This window comes from Salmo trutta, chromosome 31, assembly GCF_901001165.1.
Source record: "Salmo trutta chromosome 31, fSalTru1.1, whole genome shotgun sequence".
Classification (NCBI taxonomy): Eukaryota; Metazoa; Chordata; class Actinopteri; order Salmoniformes; family Salmonidae; genus Salmo; species Salmo trutta.
Window position 1 is genome coordinate 18,701,818 of NC_042987.1, and position 18,608 is coordinate 18,720,425.

At 42.9% G+C, this 18,608-nt stretch overlaps 2 protein-coding genes across 8 annotated transcripts in view; one reads left to right on the forward strand and one right to left on the reverse strand.

The window, feature by feature from the left end:
• LOC115169675 (dipeptidyl aminopeptidase-like protein 6) overlaps positions 1-15,155 on the forward strand; it is a 142,119-nt gene extending 126,964 nt beyond the window's left edge. For all 3 annotated transcript variants that reach the window (XM_029725553.1, XM_029725551.1, XM_029725552.1), the window contains exons 9-26: positions 313-467; positions 722-819; positions 978-1,104; positions 1,323-1,361; positions 1,546-1,653; positions 1,943-2,034; positions 2,220-2,267; positions 2,398-2,510; positions 4,367-4,414; positions 4,603-4,701; positions 9,278-9,347; positions 9,543-9,737; positions 10,666-10,720; positions 11,299-11,398; positions 11,533-11,591; positions 11,682-11,754; positions 11,948-12,021; positions 12,123-15,155. In XM_029725553.1, coding sequence (XP_029581413.1) covers positions 313-467; positions 722-819; positions 978-1,104; positions 1,323-1,361; positions 1,546-1,653; positions 1,943-2,034; positions 2,220-2,267; positions 2,398-2,510; positions 4,367-4,414; positions 4,603-4,701; positions 9,278-9,347; positions 9,543-9,737; positions 10,666-10,720; positions 11,299-11,398; positions 11,533-11,591; positions 11,682-11,754; positions 11,948-12,021; positions 12,123-12,272 — 1,703 coding nt within the window. In that variant the 3' untranslated portion in view covers positions 12,273-15,155. The remainder of the gene's footprint in view (positions 1-312; positions 468-721; positions 820-977; positions 1,105-1,322; positions 1,362-1,545; positions 1,654-1,942; positions 2,035-2,219; positions 2,268-2,397; positions 2,511-4,366; positions 4,415-4,602; positions 4,702-9,277; positions 9,348-9,542; positions 9,738-10,665; positions 10,721-11,298; positions 11,399-11,532; positions 11,592-11,681; positions 11,755-11,947; positions 12,022-12,122) is intronic.
• A 188-nt stretch (positions 15,156-15,343) lies between these two features.
• Positions 15,344-18,608, reverse strand: part of LOC115169673 (rho GTPase-activating protein 21) — a 93,696-nt gene continuing 90,431 nt past the window's right edge. For 4 of the 5 annotated variants that reach the window (XM_029725546.1, XM_029725547.1, XM_029725550.1 and 1 more), the window contains one exon: positions 15,344-18,587. In XM_029725546.1, coding sequence (XP_029581406.1) covers positions 16,962-18,587 — 1,626 coding nt within the window. In that variant the 3' untranslated portion in view covers positions 15,344-16,961. The remainder of the gene's footprint in view (positions 18,588-18,608) is intronic. The other variant, XM_029725548.1, reaches the window with a different exon arrangement.

Here is an 18,608-nt window from a genome sequence, read left to right on the forward strand (position 1 = left end):
GGGTTGGGTTAAATGAGAGGTTGGGTTAAATGCGGAAGGCACATTTCAGTTGAAGGCATTCAGTTGTACAACTGACTAGGTAACACCCTTTCCTTTATGGATGAAAATAACCTCAAATGAAAGCTGACAGTCTGCACTTTAACCTCATAGTCATTGTTTGATTTCAAATCCAAACTTTTGAAGTATAGAGTCAAAAGAAGAAAAAATGCTTCACTGTCCCAATAATTACAGAGGGCAGATTGTCTTGAATGATAAATGGACATTGTTTGTGATACAGTAGTTTATTGTTTATGGGCGTGTATGCTGTTACAGAGGAGATACTGCAGACCCACATAGCCCATTGGTGGTCTCCAGACGGTCTCAGACTGGCCTATGCCACCATCAACGACACCCTGGTGCCCAAGATGGAGGTCCCCGTCTTCACTGGCGCCCTGTATCCAACAGGGCTGAAGTATCACTACCCTAAGGTACAGTAGGTCCTAGATACAGTCTCTTCTATGTTCTCGGTCCTTTCTGCTCTACACCGCCTTGACTTTTCTGGGTTAGTGGTATTGAATGAGTACATAGTGTTGTTGTGCAGAACGTCCAGAAAAGGGATGAACTCTTATAGAGTTGTATGGATCTGACAGTTGACTTCACACAGACAGAAATTGTCAATATAGATACTGTATAACCCACAGAATGATATGATCTCTGGCATAAGCTGTCTCTGCCCCTGCAGGCTGGGGAGGACAACCCTGTTGTACACCTGTCTGTGGTGAGTCTGAACGGACCCCTTCACACGGTGGAGATGAAGAAGCCAGACGACCCCAGGATAGGGTGAGGGTCTCACTGACTGACTGACACTGTGACACAAGGTTAAAGGTCATATTTACTACCCCGTAGGGAATAGCAGAGATGCAAACTTGTCACCTTTCAGGTAATCCTGCAGAGAAAAATTGTAAGTAAGTTGTAACACATTCCATTCTTTCTTTTAGAAGAGAATATTACATCACAATGGTAAAGTGGGCCACCAGCACCAAGCTGGCAGTCAACTGGCTGAACAGAGCTCAGAACAACTCCATACTGACACTGTGTGAGGCCACCACAGGAGTCTGCACCAAGGTGAAACACGCGCTCGCACACACACACACAGAGACACACACACCGCCACCCTCTCTTACATTAGCCCTACTTCTTTCTTGCCTCCTCAGTCACAATCCAAGTTGTCCTTACTTTCCGTCCTCACCATTCAACTAAAATACTGTAGTATGTAGCTTGAGCAAAAGCACTGTGGACATGCATGCAGTATTCATTTTGTAATCGCCATGTTATTTTTCCAGAAACATGAGGATGAAAGTGAGGGCTGGCTACACAGACAGGTAAGTGATAAGAACACTAGAAGCATCACATGTATCACAACACACATTGAAAAAAAATGATCCAGTGAAATACATACATTACAGGAGGAGGGGGTAGGAAGGACAGAAGTGCAGTTTAACAGTTTAGCTGTCTCAATATACTCACTCACTCACACCCACCTACTTCTTTCTCTTCCTGTTGCAGAACGAAGAGCCACTCTTCTCCCATGACGGATACAAGTTCTTCTTCACCAGAGCTATTCCTCAGGGTGGAAGGGGAAAGTTCTTCCATATCTCCATGTCCACCTCCCAGGTAAAACACCTCAGTTTGTTCTCTTCTCTTAAACTGTAGCCGGATTATAGAGCAGCGCACTGGACAGCCCACAATGCACCTTTTAAAAGCATTTCCCCCGACGTCTACGGAGAACGCGCTCATGGTAAACGCAGCGCAAGTCAAGTTCAATGCGCTGCCCTATAATGTACCTTGGATTGAACCCCGGCCTCTGTATGCCCAACCTGGTCTGTATGAGCTGTTATATATAACCAACTCTTCTATCCAGAGTTGTAGCTGTCATGCAATGTGATGTATTGTTCCATTCCAGCCCAACACCAGCACAGACACTCTGCAGTCCCTGACATCAGGAGACTGGGACGTAACTCAGATACTGGCCTACAGCCAAGACAGGCAGCTCATGTAAGCCTCTCCGACCCATACATTACAGCACATGACCAAATAGTACCATTATGATTTCCAAATGAACATATAATTTCCTATTGCTTATAGTTGATAAAATGTTACCATGGGTATTTGACTTACCTTGTCTTGTTCAGGTAATGGTCATTAAACTCCAAACTGATCTTCATGACAATGTTTTACAGATACTTTTTGAGCACAGAGGACGATCCAAAACGACGACACCTCTACAGGTATAATTACATTTGGGGATTTAGCTCTCTGAGGGTTATTCTGTGTGAGATCACTATTTAGGTGTCTTTTTTAAACATCTAATAACGTATAATGCTAATAGCGTGGTTTACTGTATCTATCCTACGTCAGTGCAGACACCAATGGCCCATTCAATCGCTGCTGTCTGTCGTGTGAGTTCAAGTGTGGCTATGTGGACGGCTCCTTCAGCCACAACATGCAGTACTTCCTGCTCAACTGTAAAGGTGAGTGCTCCTGACCTTGAATCCTGAACACTAAGCAGCATATGTTTCACTTAACTGAATCAGTACATTTCTGTGATATACAAATACATTGAAGTCTTTCACTATGCTGACAGGGTTTTAGTGGGTGTTTAGTGTGAAATGTAGATTTCAAAATCTACATTGACACTAAACAAGCTCAGTCAAAATATTAAATTGATTTAGTCAATGCTGTGGCAAAAGGTTGTATTGGATGTGACAGCAGTCGGCACTAACCACTGTTTCTATTTGCCAGTCAGACAACTCAAGCCCCTTGCCAGACCAAATGTGAACCGCCAGCTTGCATCCTAGTGTTCCTGCTGTGTATCAAACTACAGTAGTTGGCATAGAGCCCTATTTCCTGCCCTGCTTCCTGTGTGTCAGACAGGGTCTATCTATAGAATGAGAGTAAGGCCCATGGCCTTGTTTAAGTCTGTGTTCTCATTTCCTCTGAGAACATTCATCATCCTCTTTCTCCTACCAGTGCGGTTGTCATGACAGCTTATTTGTTTAGAGGGTCCGCTCCAGAGAGGAAAAAGAGCAACCGATTTTTCATTAATTAGTCTTGTGAGAGGGGACCAGCCCTGGTCTGTACTGACTGTCTGGAGTAATAATAAGAGCCGTGTATTCATTCAGCTGTTCCCCAAGGTGCTACAGCCAGACAGTGGCTTTTCAGTAATGACACATGGCTGGCTGAAAGGTGTTATTTCTAGACTTGCATTACTAAAGATGGTAATAGAAACAGTTGGCTCATTCCACCAATTCAGTGCCTTTTGAGAAATGTAAATGTATTTTTTAATTTTTATTAAAAATACATTCTGTTATAAAGAGCACATGTTCAACTTCATAAAAACAAGTTTTCCCATCTCATCAGGTTAAATAACAAGTACTATATTAAGTATCAGGGTTGACTGTATCAGGGTTGACTGTATCATGGTTGACTGTATCAGGGTTGACAGTATCAGGGTTGACTGTATCAGGGTTGACAGTATCAGGGTTGACTGTATCAGGGTTGACTGTATCATGGTTGACGATTTCATCTTAAATCAGCCATAAATCCCCTTGTGACAGGGGGAACGGAAGCTTGTTATGTGCAACAGGGAGTGGAAATTAAAGCTTCATAAAAAAATTAATTGTTCAAACATTTGTAACCTGTCTATCTTTGCTCGACCCGCTCAGTTTTCCCCCACAAAAGACCAGAAAATGGCCAAAAAGAGTAGAACCAGTTAACCGGCTTTTACACTATGATTTGACTATTAAATGTTCAATGTTTCTTTTAAAAAACATATTTAAACAAGAGTTCAGTTCATGTAACTGGGTTGACCTTAAATGAGGAACAGACTTAAAATAATCACTAATCTCATGAAATAAATATGAATCTTCAGAAATGACTTTGTCAAAGAAACAAAATAACAAGAGCTTTACACTGATGGTGACATCTTGGAGAAATGTTGAGGTTAAGTGGGTTAAAGTCTTCTTAGAAGTAACAGAGGTTGCACAGGGGCTGCATTTTGGCAGTTTAGCAAGTCTTTAATCATATAACAAAATCTGATTTTTTGAATTCTCCATGGGGTCTTTATTAAAGGACATTTCATTTAACAGGCTTTTAAATGCAATATTGTGGCACAATTTCTTCTTAGAATACCAAACAGTACCTTCGTGGAATAACCCAGAGGCATTTTTGAATGAGCTCTGATTTTAAGTGAAATGCTACAGAAAAAAAGGGTTTGAGTGTTTTGTTTGCTTCTCAATTTGAGGCCATTCATTTGAACCTCATCCTATAATAACCGACAACCTCCACCCTTTTCTCTCTCTCCCTCTTCACATGTATCCCTATCCAGGCCCTGATGTACCCAGTGTTGCCATCTACAGTACCAAAGACAAACAGAGTGAGTGTCATGAGGCCTGACCCTGGCCTGTACCATTAAGAGCACTGAAGCTGAGGGGCCTTTTATTCGGCATAGTGTCTTTTAAATCACACATCATTCAATGGGAAATGTGTTAGATGCTTCATGAAGCGGCCACTCAGACAGTAATGCAAGTGAACAATAAGACTGTTTCTTCCATGTCACTGCAGAGGTCCTGGACCTGGAGACTAACGAGGGAGTGAATAACACGTACCACAGCATGCAGATGCCCAAAGTGGAGTACGAGACCATCACCATAGACGATTACAGTAGGTATCCCTCCATGGTGCACCTATTCATAGGAAACTACCAGCCAATGCCTGCTTCAGCTTCAGATGACATTATATGGGTTATTGTCTTCATAAATGCTGTTACAATGGCATTGGTTATGATTTTATACGATAATGTAATATTAAATAATTTCTGGGTAACAGTTAGGTACCTTACTGTGATTGTTTTAAATTAAAATGGTCAAAAACAAACAAAAATGAAGGAACAGGGTTGGAGAGCCCATGGCATACAGAGTTTCGGCAGAATATCACCTGTCGCGCAACCTCATAGTGTGGAAATGTATACACTACCAGTCAAAAGTTTAGACACACCTACTCATTCAAGGGTTTTCTTTATTTTTGACTATTTTCTACATTGTAGAATAATAGTGTAGATGTCAAAACTATGAAATAACACATATGGACTCATGTAGTAACCAAAACAGTATTAAACAAATCAAAATATATATTATATTTTAGATTCTTCAAAGTAGCCACCTTTTGCCTTGATGACAGCTTTGCACACTCTTGGCATTCTTTCAACCAGCTTCATGAGGTAGTCACCTGGAATGCTTTTCCAACAGTCTTGAAGGAGTTCCCACATATGCTGAGCACTTGTTGGCTGTTTTTCCTTCACTCTGTGGTCCAACTCATCCCAAACCATCTCAATTGGTTTGAGGTCGGGTGATTGTGGAGGCCAGGTCATCTGATGCAGCACTCCATCACTCTCCTTCTTGGTCAAATTGCCCTTACACAGCCTGGAGGTGTGTTGAGACATTGCCCTGTTGAAAAACAAATAATAGTCCCACTAAGCCCAAACCAGATGGGTTTGCGTATCGCTGCAGAATGCTGTGGTAGCCATGCTGAATTCTAAATAAATCACTGACAGTGTCACCAGCAAAGCATCCCCAACCTATCACACCTCCTCCTCCGTGCTTCACGGTGGGAACCACACATGCGGAGATCATCCGTTCACCTACTCTGCGTCTCACAAAGACATGGCGGTTGGAACCAAAAATCTCAAATTTGGACTCATCAGATCAAAGGACAGATTTCCACGGGTCTAATGTCCATTGCTCATGTTTCTTGGCCCAAGAAAGTCTCTTCTTCTTATTGGTGTCCTTTAGTAGTGGTTTCTTTGCAGCAATTTGACTATGAAGGCCTGATTCACACATTCTCCTCTGAACAGTTGATGTTGAGATGTGTCTGTTACTTATTTATTTGGGCTGCAATCTAAGGTGCAGTTAATTGCCGATTTATGAGGCTGGTAACTCTAATGAACTTATCCTCTGCAGCAGAGGTAACTCTGGGCAAGCAGTACAGGAGCACCAAGTCTAGGTCCAAAAGGCTTTTTAACAGCTTCTACCCCCAAGCCATAAGACTCCTGAACAGCTAATTAAATGGCTACCCGGACTATTTGCATTGTCCCCACCCCACCCCCCATTTTTACGCTGCTGCTACTCTCTGCATAGTCACTTTATCTCTACCTATGTACATATTACCGCAATTAGCTCGACTAACCGGTACCCTCGCACATTGACTCTGTACAGGTACACACTGTATATAGCCTCGCTACTGTTATTTTATTATTGCTCCTTAATTATTTGATATTTTTCTATTATTCGTATTTATTTATTTAATTTTTTACTTCAGTTTATTTTAGTAAATACTTTAAACTTAAATGTTTGGTTAAGGGCTTGTAAGTAAGCATTTCACTGTAAGGTCTACACCTGTTGTATTCGGCACATGTGACAGATAACATTTGTTCTTGAAATTGTCCATATTGAGGACCTTCATGTCTTAAAGTAATGATGGACTGTCGATGGACTTCTCTTTGCTTATTTGAGCTGTTCTCGCCCTAATATGGACTTGGTCTTTTACCAAATAGGGCTATCTTCTGTATACCACCCCTACCTTGTCACAACACAACTGATTGGCTCAAACGCATTAAGAAGGAAAGAAATTCCACAAATTAACTTTTAACAAGGCACCATTGTTAATTGAAATGCATTCCAGGTGACTACCTCATGAAGCTGGTTGAGAGAATGCCAAGAGTGTGCAAAGCTGTCATCAAGGCAAATGGTGGCTACTTTGAAGAATCTCAAATATAATATGTGACCGACTGGCTCAAATCGCTCTTATATAGCAAAATTAGAAATTGTGTGTTTTACATTGGATAAAAGTAGAGACTTAGAGCTACAAAATGGTATATCATACACTGCATTTTTGAGGAACAATAGGAAAGTAATAAACTCACTTTTGAGAAAATGGCCTTTGAATGTTTGAATGTGAAGAGCTCTTCTTTGTCTACACACATTTATCTTTATCCCCACCCATCTCGTTTCGCTCTTGGAACATTCAGAGCGCACACTTGACGCTCTGGCCGATGATTTGTTTACCTCTGGATAACATGAATACAGCCACGCTTTTTTGCTGACGTTTACTGACACCGGCCATATTCAACGGGTGTTGTGCGTTCGTAAATTCATCAGTTATTCTGCGCTCTGGCATACTCTGACTGAATTTACGAATGTACCCGAAATGGTTACTTGCATAGTGGAGTCTGTTGTTAAGACATGTAGCTAGCTAGCTAGGTAGGTAAACCATGAACCTAGCTAGGTAAACAACGAGTAAGATCATACATGTCACGTAACGTTTTCTAGCAAGCCAGCCAGCTAACGTTAGCTAGTTAAACAACAATGAAAATAGTGCCAAATCCTGTCGTTACTACCCTGCATGAATCTGCTGGTAGTGGTAGCTAACCAACTAGGTTCAATGTTAGCTAGCTAACATTAGGCTCTAACTAGCAAAGCAAACGGCTCTGAGATACGAATAATAACATCATACACGTAACGTTTGCTAGCGAGCTTGAAACGAAACCACTTTCTGTCAAAATTAGAAATGTGTAATACATGAACATTTAGCTAGCTAGACTATCGTCTCCATGTCACGGATGCCATGCCATGGTTGCTCTTAATTTTAATGAGACAGGTGTTTCTCCATCTCTTTAGCTATCAACACTTGTGCAGCTCCACGACACAATACATTTTAAAAAGCCACGTTTGACAGGATTACCAACACAGACTAACCAGCTCAAATAGACAGAAGCCCTCTATATGGCAGACCAATCTAAACTCTTCTCTCGGCATGTCCAGCCCACTCATTATCTCAGCCAATCATGGTTAGTGGGAAGGTTGCTCACTTTTTCTGTGGCTTAACAAACTAGGTTCACAATTTATTTATTTTTTTCGTATTTACAGATGGCATTAACATTTGTTATGAAGGCACATGAAAGTTGACATGTTCCAGAAGGCATTTCTGCCAAAAAATGCATTTAAAAAAAAAAGTTTAAGTTCAAATGGCTCTCCTGTGAAGTAGTGACCCGCGACATACGCCTAGTTTCCTGAAACGAGTCACATATATATTTTGATATGTTTAACAGTGATTCCATATGTGTTATTTCATAGTTGTGATGTCTTCACTATTATTCAACAATGTAGAAAATAGTCAAAAGAAAGAAAAACCCTTGAATGAGTAGGTGTGTCCAAACTTTTGACTGGTACTGTATAAAACACAGGATAATCACATTTTTGACTGCACTAGGCCTTTAAGAAGAACAACATGCATAAATCATTCACTAAAAACCCTAAACCTCTACTAAATCTTGTAATAAATGATGTGGAAATTGAGCAAGTTGAGGTGAATAAACTGCTTGGAGTTACCCTGGATTGTAAACTGTCATGGTCAAAACATATTGATACAACAGTAGCTAGGATAGGGAGAAGTCTGTCCATAATAAAGCACTGCTCTGCATTCTTAACAACACTATCAACAAGGCAGGTCATACAGGCTCTAGTTTTGTCGCACCTGGACTACTTCAGTCGTGTGGTCAGGTGCCACAAAAAAGGACTTCGGAAAATTGCAATTGGTTCAGAACAGGGCAGCACAGCTGGCCCTTGGATGTACACAGAGAGCTAATATTAATAATATGCATGCCAATCTCTCCTGGCTGAAAGTGGAGGAGAGATTAACTTCATCACTGCTTGTATTTATGAGAGGTATTGACATGTTGAATGCACCAAGCTGTCTGTTTGAACTACTGGCACACAGCTCGGACACCCATGCATACCCCACAAGACATGCCACCAGAGGTCTCTTCACAGTCCCCAAGTCCAGAACAGACTATGGAAGGCGCACAGTACTATATAGAGCCATGACTACATGGAACTCTATTCCATATCAAGTAACTCATGCAGGTAGTAAAATTAGATTAAAAAAACAGATTAATAAAAACATATGGAACAGCGGTGACTGTGAATCAACACAAACATAGGCACAGACACATGCATACACACACACACGATAACATACGTACACACATTTGCACGGTATATACAGTATGTGGTTGTGGTGGAGTAGGGGCCTGAGGGCACACAGTCTGTTAATGTATTGTAATGTTTTTTTAAATTGTATAACTGCCTTCATTTTGCTGGACCCCAGGAAGAGTAGCTGCTGCCTTGGCAACAGCTAATGGGGATCCATAATACATTCGAATACACAATCTTGTTTCTTGCAGCTCTGACAATGCAGATCCTGAAGCCAGCTGGTTTCATAGACACAGCTCACTACCCCCTACTGCTACTAGTGTAAGTATGGCAGTAACTACCCCCACACATGTTTTTCTAGATATAAACATACTATCTATGAATCACACCAACCCCAGTAGGGATTATAATACAATTATAGCACATTCCGTTTTGACATTGGACTCATGACTTTGGACCCTGTCACAGAGAGCTATAATGGGGTCATTGGTTCAGCCTGTCATCTGTTTCCCTCAGGGACGGAACACCTGGCGGACAGATGGTGACAGAGCAGTTCCGTGTGGACTGGGCCACGGTGCTGGTGAGCAGTTACAGCACCGTTGTGATCCGCTTCGATGGCCACGGGTCCGGGTTCCAGGGCACCAAGCTCCTCCACCACATCAGGAGGAAACTGGGTGTGATTGAGGAGAGGGACCAGATGAAAGCCCTCAGGTGAGAGACAGACACCTGGACACAGTAGAATCTTCCTTGAAAGTTCAAATCAATGGTCCTACTTTATGATAATATGCTAATACCATGTTACGTCTTACAGTATTTATACTGAACAAAAATATAAACGCAACATGTAAAGTGTTGGTCCCATGTTTCATGACCTGAAATAAAAGATCACAGAAATATCTATTCTCTCAAATGTTGGGCACAAATTTGTTTATATCCCTGTCAGTGAGCATTTCTCCTTTGCCAATAATCCAGCCACCTGACAGGTGTGGCATATCAAGATGCTCATTAAATAGCATCATCATTACACAAATGCACCTTGTGCTGGGGACAATAAAAGGCCACTCTAAAATGTGCCGTTTTGTCACACAACACAATACCACAGATGTCTCAAGTTGAGGGAGTGTGCAATTGGTATGCTGACATAAGGAATGTCCACCAGAGTTGTTGCCAGATAATTTAATGTTCATTTCTCTACCATAAGCCTCCAATGTCATTTTTGAGAATTTGGCAGTACGTCCAACTGGCCTCACAACCGCAGACCATATGTAACCACGCCAGCCCAGGATCTCCACATCTGGCTTCTTCACCTGCGGAATTGTCTGAGGGGAGGGGGGTTATTTCTGTCTGTAATAAAATACTATTTATGTCTGTAATAAAGCACTTTTGTAGGGAAAACTCAAATCGGATTGGCTGGACCTTGCTCCCAAGTGGGTGGGCTGTAACTCAGTAAAACATTTTAAATTGTTGCATGTTGCATTTATATTTTTGTTCAGTATATATGCAGGTACAGTTTAATTATAGTGGTAAAAAATGATTATGTTTTTGTTTCAGGACGTTCGTTACTGGGTTGTTGGAAATGTAATATCTATTTTTGACCTTCCAACCAAAGCACTGATTGTTTTTTTCTTCTTTATTCCAGACTGATATCCAATGAAATGTACATCGACAAAAGTCGAATTGGAGTATATGGAAAGGTAAGGACAATCAATGTTCGAAGAAAACACGCTAGCTACTTATTCAAACTACGTGAAAAAAAACGTAATTGTATTTGAGCTGAAGAAAGAGCTCAGTTGGTAGAGCATGGTGCTTGTAACGCCAGGGTGGTGGGTTCCATTTGCATAAAAGCGTCTAATAAATGGCACATATATTCAGAGTGGACGAGTGCTTTCACTCCATCTGGAAAACAGAGCAGAAGCTCACCCTCTCATATCTTGGGGGTTACATGCCAAATGGCACTCTATTGTAGTGGACTACTTTTAACCAGAAGTAATGCACTGTAAAAGGAACAGTGTGCCATTTGAGACGCACCACTACTACACTACGGTCCAGCAACAACACAGAGCGGAAAACATAAACAATTCAATAGGTTTCAGTTTGGCACTCAGTCCTCCTTTGTCCATAGAAAGTTTGGGTGTGTATGCAGTTTGTACTTAAATTGGGAAGAAACTAACTTTGGAGTGGTGGATCTGGAGTCTCTCGCCTTGATAAGTCATCAATGTATTTCTGTACTGTCTGTTCTGTAAACATGATACTGTAACATATCTATCCATAGGTTTACGGAGGATATTTGGCCACAATGCTTTTAAGTTCTGATGACTCCCTGCTTAAATGTGGAGCCGCCGTCTCGCCCATCACAGATTTTCAGTTATACGGTATAACGTGGTAATTTTCTTAAGCAACACAATTTCTTACTGCACAAATTATTTATCCCTACAAACTATAAATTGTTCTATGAACAGTGCCTTATAACATGATATTATGTGTGTGTTATTTCTTTATTCTCCAGCTTCAGCATTTTCAGAGAGATACCTTGGATCACCAAAGACAGACTCTCGAATATACTCGGTAAAGACAACAGTTCACACACTGTATTTACACTAGTCAGTCAATGTGTAAGATGCTATGTATTTCATGCTGGCATTCTCTTTCCTTCAGATGGCAAGTTTAGCACACCGGGCAGGTCGTCTCATGGACAGGAAGTACATGATTATCCATCCAACTGCTGATGGTACAGTCATTACTTTAAACACTATCAATACGTTAGCCTGGTCCCAGACCTGTTTTTGTTGCCTTTCCAACTCCTATTTGGGCATTGGCTAAGTTACTGTCAAAGTCATTTTAACTGATTGAGCCTGAATGTTGTTGAAGTACTGTGACTGAATATAAACATCTTACCTGTTACCTGCTCTCCCTCCCTACAGAGAAAGTCCATTTCCAGCACTCTGCAAAATTCATCAACCATTTAATCAACGAGAAGGCAAATTACTCTTTACAGGTAAGCTTGACAGTTTAGCTTTACGACATTGCAATGAAGGTGTAATGAGCAGGGTGTCACATATTGTGTTACCTACATTCTTTTCTGTTTCTGTACTGTAGATCTACCCAGATGAGGGACACTTTCTGCATAGCGATGGCACTCGGCAACACCTGAGCCAATCACTGGTCAACTTCTTTGAGGAGTGTTTCCGACTGCCGGACTTACCGAGCGAGGAAGAGAAGGACAAGGAGGATGAGGGCGATGGTTAAACCAGCTGATACATGGCTAACGCTCTGGCCAGTTACTACAGCACAATATGCAACAAATCTTTCTCAACTCATTACCCCCACCCATAGCCTGGTTCCAGATCTGTTTGTGCGGTCTTGCCAAACAGCTGGTCAGCTAATGATCATTTAGAGTTGGCATTGGTGAAACAGATCTAGGATCAGGCTAACCTACTCCATCCTCTGTATTATTTGGGCCCCTCTTTAGGGCACAGTACCTGCATGTACCAATAACCTCACCCTTTTCCTCTTCATCACTTCTGGTTGGCTGACAACTGGACTGGCCAGCAGACATCAAATGGTGCTGCTGTTTTTATCGTAGTGGCAAAATGTAGATTTTCGCCTAAATAGACATAGTCAAAGGTAACTACCATTCATGTGTAATTACATGATTCTGACATGCAAAAACTTGGTATATTTGAAAAGACATCTGGGAGATGATCAGAAGATAGGAGTTACATAGTTCAGAATACACACAATCAAGCACACACAAAATCATTTTTATTTTGAAAGTACTCTTTCATTGACAAGCTATGAGTGAATTATTGATGCCAAGAGCTAGAAACACATCAGATGGCTTCCACAACATGTGAACAATATCAGAAGAAAAAAAATGGAATTGATAGACCTAACAAGTAGAAATGGGCACGTGTCAGGTGTGGTCACAGAACGTTTCCAAGTGTCCCTAAACCTCTCCAAAGTGGCATATGTCTGTAAATTAGATAATTACAGTGCTATTACATATTTGGAATCCCTTAATGCTATTTGTTCAGTATAAAAACACAATTTCTACCCTATCAACCTCACTCAAACATTGTGGTGGTGTTATTCAAGTGTCCTTTCAACCTCTCCAAAGTGTCCAAATGTGGTAATTGCACTGTTTTTGCACACTGGATGTGCCCAAAAGTTAATGTTCACTATAAAAACTAAATTTCTACAACACCAACTTCTCTCAAACATTTGCGGGGTGTCGGGGGACATACAAGGGATATCCAATGTGTTTTCATCATATTTGTTCATACGCAAAGACTGTCACTCGATGTTGCCATTAAGTCATATATCATCAGATATATTTGGCAATAGGCTAGATGTGTTCCTACCAACCTAGTGTCATACCCCCATGTAGCTATAGCTCAAACACAGACCAAATCGAAGCTTACCTTGTAAGATGTTTGCTGTTTGGTGAAAACGTTGTGTAAAGTAGGTCACAGGCAGACAGATCTGTGGTATCCTGGTTGACGGTGTGAATCAACGTATTCCATGTTTATTTCGTTTATGCTTCACAACGCTAACCGGAATGTAGGGAGCAGACATCTTGACATGAGGTCATTGGCTCGGCCTGCCCTTATGTCCATATATGGTAGTAACTCACCACAGCTTCTAAAGGCACAGATCAACAGCAAAGATGCTCCGCTTTCCGCAGACACCCTGCTTTTGCAAATAGGGGCTACCGTTCTCATACCAGACTGAATTAAAAAATTAAATGGGGTCCCCAAATAATGGGTACTCTACATTTAAGAGGTTAACATCAGAATCACGGAAACAATCAGAAACGTTCAGGTGGTTGGTGAATTATGTAATTTATGATGGTACCAAAAACAGGTACTACCTCTATGTCCTCTCCATCTTTACTGCGTTGGAATTGATTAGCCATAACATTCGTAGGGGAACTTTTGTGCTATTGACTTGTGTGTGGGGGAGAGGAGATGCAAATCACGGGCTGTGTTGACTCTGGTAAAAAAATAGTAATCTTAGCAGTGATCCAAGTTCTTGTTTCTTTTTCTGGACCAAATAAGCTGGTCACTGAAGGAGACCAGTATACCCACTTGTGGTTATCAGGTGCTGTAGTGAACCACCCCAACCGAATCCATTTAGGGATGCATCCCCCCAACAGCACAAAATATCCCCTATTCCCTTCCCAAATAGCATGGCTAATCAATTCCAATGCAGTAAAGATGGAGGGAACATACAGGAGCTACCCGTTGTTGGTACCATCATTATAAATGACATAATTCACCAACCACCAGCAACTTTCTAAGGATTGTATCCATAATACTAAAACAGCAGTAGATTTTCTTTCTCTTAATTGGTGTTTGTAATGTTCAGTATGTCTTTCAAGTATATATGGCTTTGAATTGCAGTACGGTGGTTACTTTGGACGTCCTTTCCAAATGAGGACACAATGTTTGAGCCTACAATGTTTGTTAAAAACTATTTTGACCTCTTTTGGGATTATTACATTCAGTAGGACATTTATTTTTCTCCTGTCATTTGGAATGGAGCTCTAGTGTTGTTAGTCACTGTGCCTTACTACTAGGGGTAAACCAAGGTATTGATGTCAGGGACTATAAACCCTTCAATGGAAACGTAACGTTTCATTTTTCCATGTAAGCAAGATTGGTCAAAGCCAGCCCCCAGTTGTCCTTCCTCCAACAACTGCAGGCACATGTGGAGCTCTATAGTTACATATAAACAAATATTGTACAACATGACACGTAATGACTTCAGTTGAATCGTTCCAATCCGACTAGTCCGTATGTAGGAAAATGTGATTTTATAACACCCATTATATATGTACTATAACACAGTAATATTGTGCTTGTATAATAGACACCTGAACATGTTCTGGCTGTTGTAACTACATCAAAGGTTCTTGAGGCACATTCAGTGTCTCTTCTCTAATTTGGCAAGTTAAAATGTTTGGTTATTTGTTAAACAGCTTGAATGTCCGTCGACATGTCATTTCTGTTAGTATTGTCAGTGAAAGTTTCTAGTCAGCTGATGTACAAAATGTATAAATCTTACATTGTTGAAAAGTCCTTAACTATGTGTGTGCAACTTGTACATAAAGCATTTTCAAATTTACCCGAGTACATTTTTGTTCTTGGTGGCTTTGTTTTCATTGGACACACTGCCCTCCAGTGTTCAAAAGGGGCACAACTAAAGAAAGAAGTTAACTGATGTTGCTTGTATCTGGTAGGAGTTATGGTAGGACACTGCTCTTTAGTAGGAACTAACTAGGGAGTGCAGGAGATTCTGAAACACCAGCCGTGCCCTTTTAGCCATTGATAAGATTTATTTCCAGTGTTTTAGGAGCCCGTGGCCCCTCCACTCAGAGAGTGAACAGGGTATATTGATACAAATGGTCCAGCAGTTCAATGAAGCCTCTTCATATGCAGGGAGGGATCTCTCATCTCTCCCTAGATAACTACTAGACTAACACCCACACATACCATCGGGCTCCAATCAGCAACATCTCACAATACTGTACTTTTTACCTTACAAAAAAATTCAATTTGATGGAAATGAAACAAAAAAGCAGCTAAAACATGGCATTTATATACACATTTAAGTTACTCTTCTTTTTTTTTTACAGAAATATTTAAAATTCAAGTTCTGTTAAAATCCAAAATGCAAAAAAGAAAAGGAAAAGGAAAAGTATAAAACATGTTAAGACCAGAGTGGAACGCCTAAGGAATGGAAGCCCAGCGTTCTCTGTGTAAGATAGAACCTGTAGAATGACAGTGTTAGTCAACGATAAAAATGGCATTCATAGTAACATCTTTATGCATCTCAACAAAGACGGTATGGCACCCTATACAGTTCATTGAGGCACTTTCTATTGCGAAGAAACATGATTTCAGATTTGATTATTCATATTCTTCTCCCTCTCGATAAATTTGCAGCAGTCCGATGCCAGTAACTGACTGAAGCATGAAACCACAAGCACATCAACAAATACACAGCATATTGCAATAGAGGGAAGTAGCTGTTTACTGCTCCTTCTCTATCACTTAAAAGAAGGGTGAAATAAAAAGTCATTCTCGTATTTTCATGACATCGTTAGTCCAGTGTCTTCTTGTCACAATGCACCTTGAGGCCACTTGACGGCGGCAACAGAGCACATATGGCAATCCAAAACACAGGCTACCCCGAAAATAAAAGCTCCCTTCAAGTATATAGAGATAGATAGAGAGAGATAGATAGAGAGAGATAGAGAGAGAGAAAGAGAGTTATGTACAATTTCAAATGAGAACACAAGCAACTAAAGCTTCAGTCAGTATTACAGCAAGCACATTGTACATTCTTCATTTGGTTACTGAAGGACTCACTTCTAACCAACTGAGACCCTCTTACAACAAACACAGCTCCACTGCAATACTTTTACAAACGTTCCCTGTACCTCCTAATCATCCTACTAGTCAGTTACTGTATCTTAAAGCCACTTAGCTAACCTTTTCACAATCTTTAACGCCAGCCATGTTTAAACTTCCTTACACCAATCAACCTTCAGACTCATCAGTTCCTCCATGAGCAAGAGGCCCTCGAGTCACTACCTTCAGGAATTTCTGTTAGGAGTGACGATTTCTCTACCCCAACGCCCATCCCAAACTCTTATTTGTCATGAAAATGGAGAAAATATACCAACATCAATTTAATGTTTTGTTCCATGCCTTGTTGTGTTGAGTAGCACAAACCACCCCTGTGAAGTAAACATTCTAAGCGTACAAACATACACACCACCTAACAGACTCTTCGTACACACACTCAGAACTCACTTCACAGTACCTGAACATGCTCACCGGTCAATTACAAAATAATCCCCCACATCCATGGGTCTCAGACACAGACGATCAAACACATACACATCTCACAGACAGACGACACCCCCTCTCACAGGTACTGGTAGAAGCGTGAGTGGACCACCTGGGCGCCAGAGAGTTTGTGTGGGTGTGCGGTGGCCGACAGGCTCAGGCTTTTATTCTGGGGGCCTGCGTCTCCGTTCAGCAGCTCAGCTGGAGCCGGGTGTGGTGAGAGGGGTTCTGAGAGGGACGACGACTTCTGGGGATGGTTGGGGTCGGGGCTGCGGAAGAGGAGCGGCGCACCCTGGTGTTCAGTGAAGTCCAGGCTGACCTCGGGGTTGGAGGTGCGGTGGCGCTCGCGGGCAATCCACTCCCGGATGGAGAAGTCCTGGGAAGAACACTTTGGCTTCAGCCGGTCCACGGCCGACAGCTCCGCCCGCGAGCCCCCGCCCATCCCGCCCTCCTGCCAGTTCCCCATCACAGACAGTTCAGCAAAGTCCCTCTGGCCTCCCATGGTGTGTCTGCGTCTGATGTTCTTCTTCTTTTCCCTGCGTGCCTCTGGAGAGCGGCTCCGCTGGGTACCCACCCCAAACATGTCGTCTACGGACGTCCGCAGGCGGAACTTCAGCCGGTCTGTGATCTTGAGACGCCACGCAGGCTCAGCCCCCACCTCTGACTCGCTGCGGGAGGAGGAGCTAAGGCTGTCAGTGGAACGCACCTTAACTGCCCCCGGAACGCAAGACAGCCTATTGGAGTCCTTGTCGCTCCGCCCCCCGTCCAATGAGGACTCGCTGTCAGTCTTCTGCCGCGCTGCTGACTTCTTCCTGGAGAGAGTGTCACATTCAATGAGTCTGTGGGAGGGGAGGGGCCTGGGGGCATCCGGCATGTCTGATTGGCAGATCTTCTCCACCGGCCCTGCTTCCTTCCCGCCCCCAACAAACGCTGATAGGTCACTCTCACTATCCGTCTCCATGGGCCGGCCCTCACTAATCAGCTCACTACGCTCATCATCAGCGTCGTCTCCTCCCCTGCTCTCGGCCACCGAGCAAACCTCTGGACTGAGCGTGCACAGCTCGGCCCCTGTCAGGAAGGTCATGGAGGAGGTGGTGGAGTAGTCTGAGGTGATGGAGCTGACCTCTGCCCCTAGGCCGCTGGCCCCAGTCTCTGGCCCCAAGCCCCCCGTCCTGCCATGCCTCACCCTGGGACCTGTGACAGATGCCTGGGAGCTGGTGCTGTCCATGGTGCCCAGGTCTGAGACCTCGTCGTAGTTGGAGGGAGGGTCCGACAGGGACGACTGGTGTGCCACCTGGCTGCGGTAGCTAAGTCTGGGGGACCGGGAGGGGGAGGCATAGGGGGAGCAGGTGGAGGAGGTACGGAAGCTGGGGGTGTGTTTGGGAGAGGGCTGAGACATGAGGCTGTCTGAACGGGACTCTTTCCCATTGGTTTGGAACCTGTCCCCTGGCTGTACCCCTCTCTCGCTGACCTCCTCGACATCCCTCTCCTCCTCCTCTGTCTGGCTCTCTGGGGACCAGGCGGGGTGGAGGGCCTGGTGGCTCGGCTCTGGCTCCTCTTTCTTATCGAACACGGCATCCAGGTCGTCGTCAGAGCTGCTGGGCTGAGTCTTGTCCTTGGGCTTCTTACGCTTGCGGCTGACAAAGAAAGAGGAGAGCAGCATCTCCCTGCTACACTGGTCCTTCCCAGACCCCCACAAGCCCTGCTGGGACAGAGTACCAGGACG